Raw genomic sequence first — 1,538 nt, 5'->3', positions numbered from 1 at the left:
GAAACAGGAGCTGTCAAACGTTGTGTATTATATTTGATACACATGTTGTTATAGAGTTAAAACACTTTCTTACACACAGTGCATCCAATCAAACTACAGTAGTTTATTAGACAGATGATAACATGGACAGGTTGCTTGACAAAAGAAAAAATACAACTCAAACTACATTAAATACACCTGTTTGTGTCGACCACAATGTGTTTTGAGCAGTGAAGTAATGAGAAATTTTACATTTGTGAAAAATTCAAGAGACAGTTTAGAAATGTTCCTGTTCAGTTAATAATGTTGTATATTGTTGTGCAGTTCATGGAAATAAACATGTGTGGTCCTGTGTTGGGTCATCACTTGATGTCCATTATTAAATGGTCCTGAAGCAAAAACATTTGAGAAGTACTGATTTTTGTTGTTGTTGTTGTATGAAATCTGTCCAAAACATCATATTTTAGTATTTTTGATTTCAACAAATCTGAGTTCAGCTTTTGAGATGCAGAATTTGAGGTTATTCAGGAGTAATCATACTTCTTTATAACTTTAATTGTATATGTATATGATTGATGATTACTTTGCCATCAGTGTTTATGATCTTGACTCTTTCTCTCTCTCTTTTATAGGCTGCTTGCTTCGCCTTGTTAGGAGTCTTATTTATGACAATGAGCCTGGGCTTCATCATCATTGATTGGACGTCCGGGAACAGCAAAGGAAACAGTGGTCATTAGGCCACACCCTCTAATGGTTTATGTTTTTATTATATATATATATATATATTGATTATTTGGGGTCAGTAGTTGGGGAGGATGCATAATCTGTCAGCGTTCAGTTCTTGAATTGTCAGTACGGCCTCTTTTTCCAGATTCTTTGATTTAGTTCAATCGATGCTTTATTTGACCTTGTGACCTGCATGTGCTGCACAGCTCTATTGTCATGTGGTGTCGCACCGTCTCAGGCCGGCATTAATAGTCTAATCTACTAGTTGTTCTACTTTCTCTTTTATTTGTAATGTTTGCAGACGCGGCCCATGACAACCCACAATTCCTGTGCCATAGAAGCAGCACATGCAGTTTGCAAACAAAAGGGATTTTACATTCTTATCAAACCATTTCACAAGGCCAACATCCTGTTTGAGTGTAGTTTCCAGCATCACCCCTCTTCATAATGGGACCTTTTACCTTTTACCTTTGCCCTTTGGCCACATTCATCAAAAGATTATCATTATAGTAACTGCTCATTTATAACAGCAGGATGGGTGGTTATTACACGTTTTATTCTCAGAATTGTGATGTCATCATATCTTATCTTAGATACAGCAATACTCTGTGCAATATCTGGGAGATATCCAACACTGAAGGCTGTTGAGAGGTCAAGAGGTCGTTGCCATGGCGACACATGACCTAGTCCACAATCCAGACCCCATTTGACTGCAGTCTATTACACAATTTCAAATGTTTGCAGACTGTACATATAGGAAAAAGATGCACTGTACATGTGTCACATTTTTATATATGTGTTACAATATTTAGCAATATATATATATATATATA

The 1,538-nt window shown here is 36.3% G+C and overlaps 1 protein-coding gene across 2 annotated transcripts in view; it reads left to right on the top strand.

Annotated features, from left to right (window-relative positions):
* Window positions 1-1,538, top strand: part of LOC127425867 (sodium-coupled neutral amino acid transporter 3-like) — a 71,796-nt gene extending 70,258 nt beyond the window's left edge. For both annotated transcript variants that reach the window (XM_051672156.1, XM_051672155.1), the window contains one exon: window positions 612-1,538. In XM_051672156.1, the coding sequence (XP_051528116.1) occupies window positions 612-716 (105 nt within the window). In that variant the 3' untranslated portion in view covers window positions 717-1,538. The remainder of the gene's footprint in view (window positions 1-611) is intronic.

The sequence above is a fragment of the Myxocyprinus asiaticus genome, chromosome 35 (assembly GCF_019703515.2).
Source record: "Myxocyprinus asiaticus isolate MX2 ecotype Aquarium Trade chromosome 35, UBuf_Myxa_2, whole genome shotgun sequence".
Classification (NCBI taxonomy): Eukaryota; Metazoa; Chordata; class Actinopteri; order Cypriniformes; family Catostomidae; genus Myxocyprinus; species Myxocyprinus asiaticus.
Note: the sequence above shows the minus strand (reverse complement) of the source record. Positions and strands in the feature narration are given on the sequence as shown.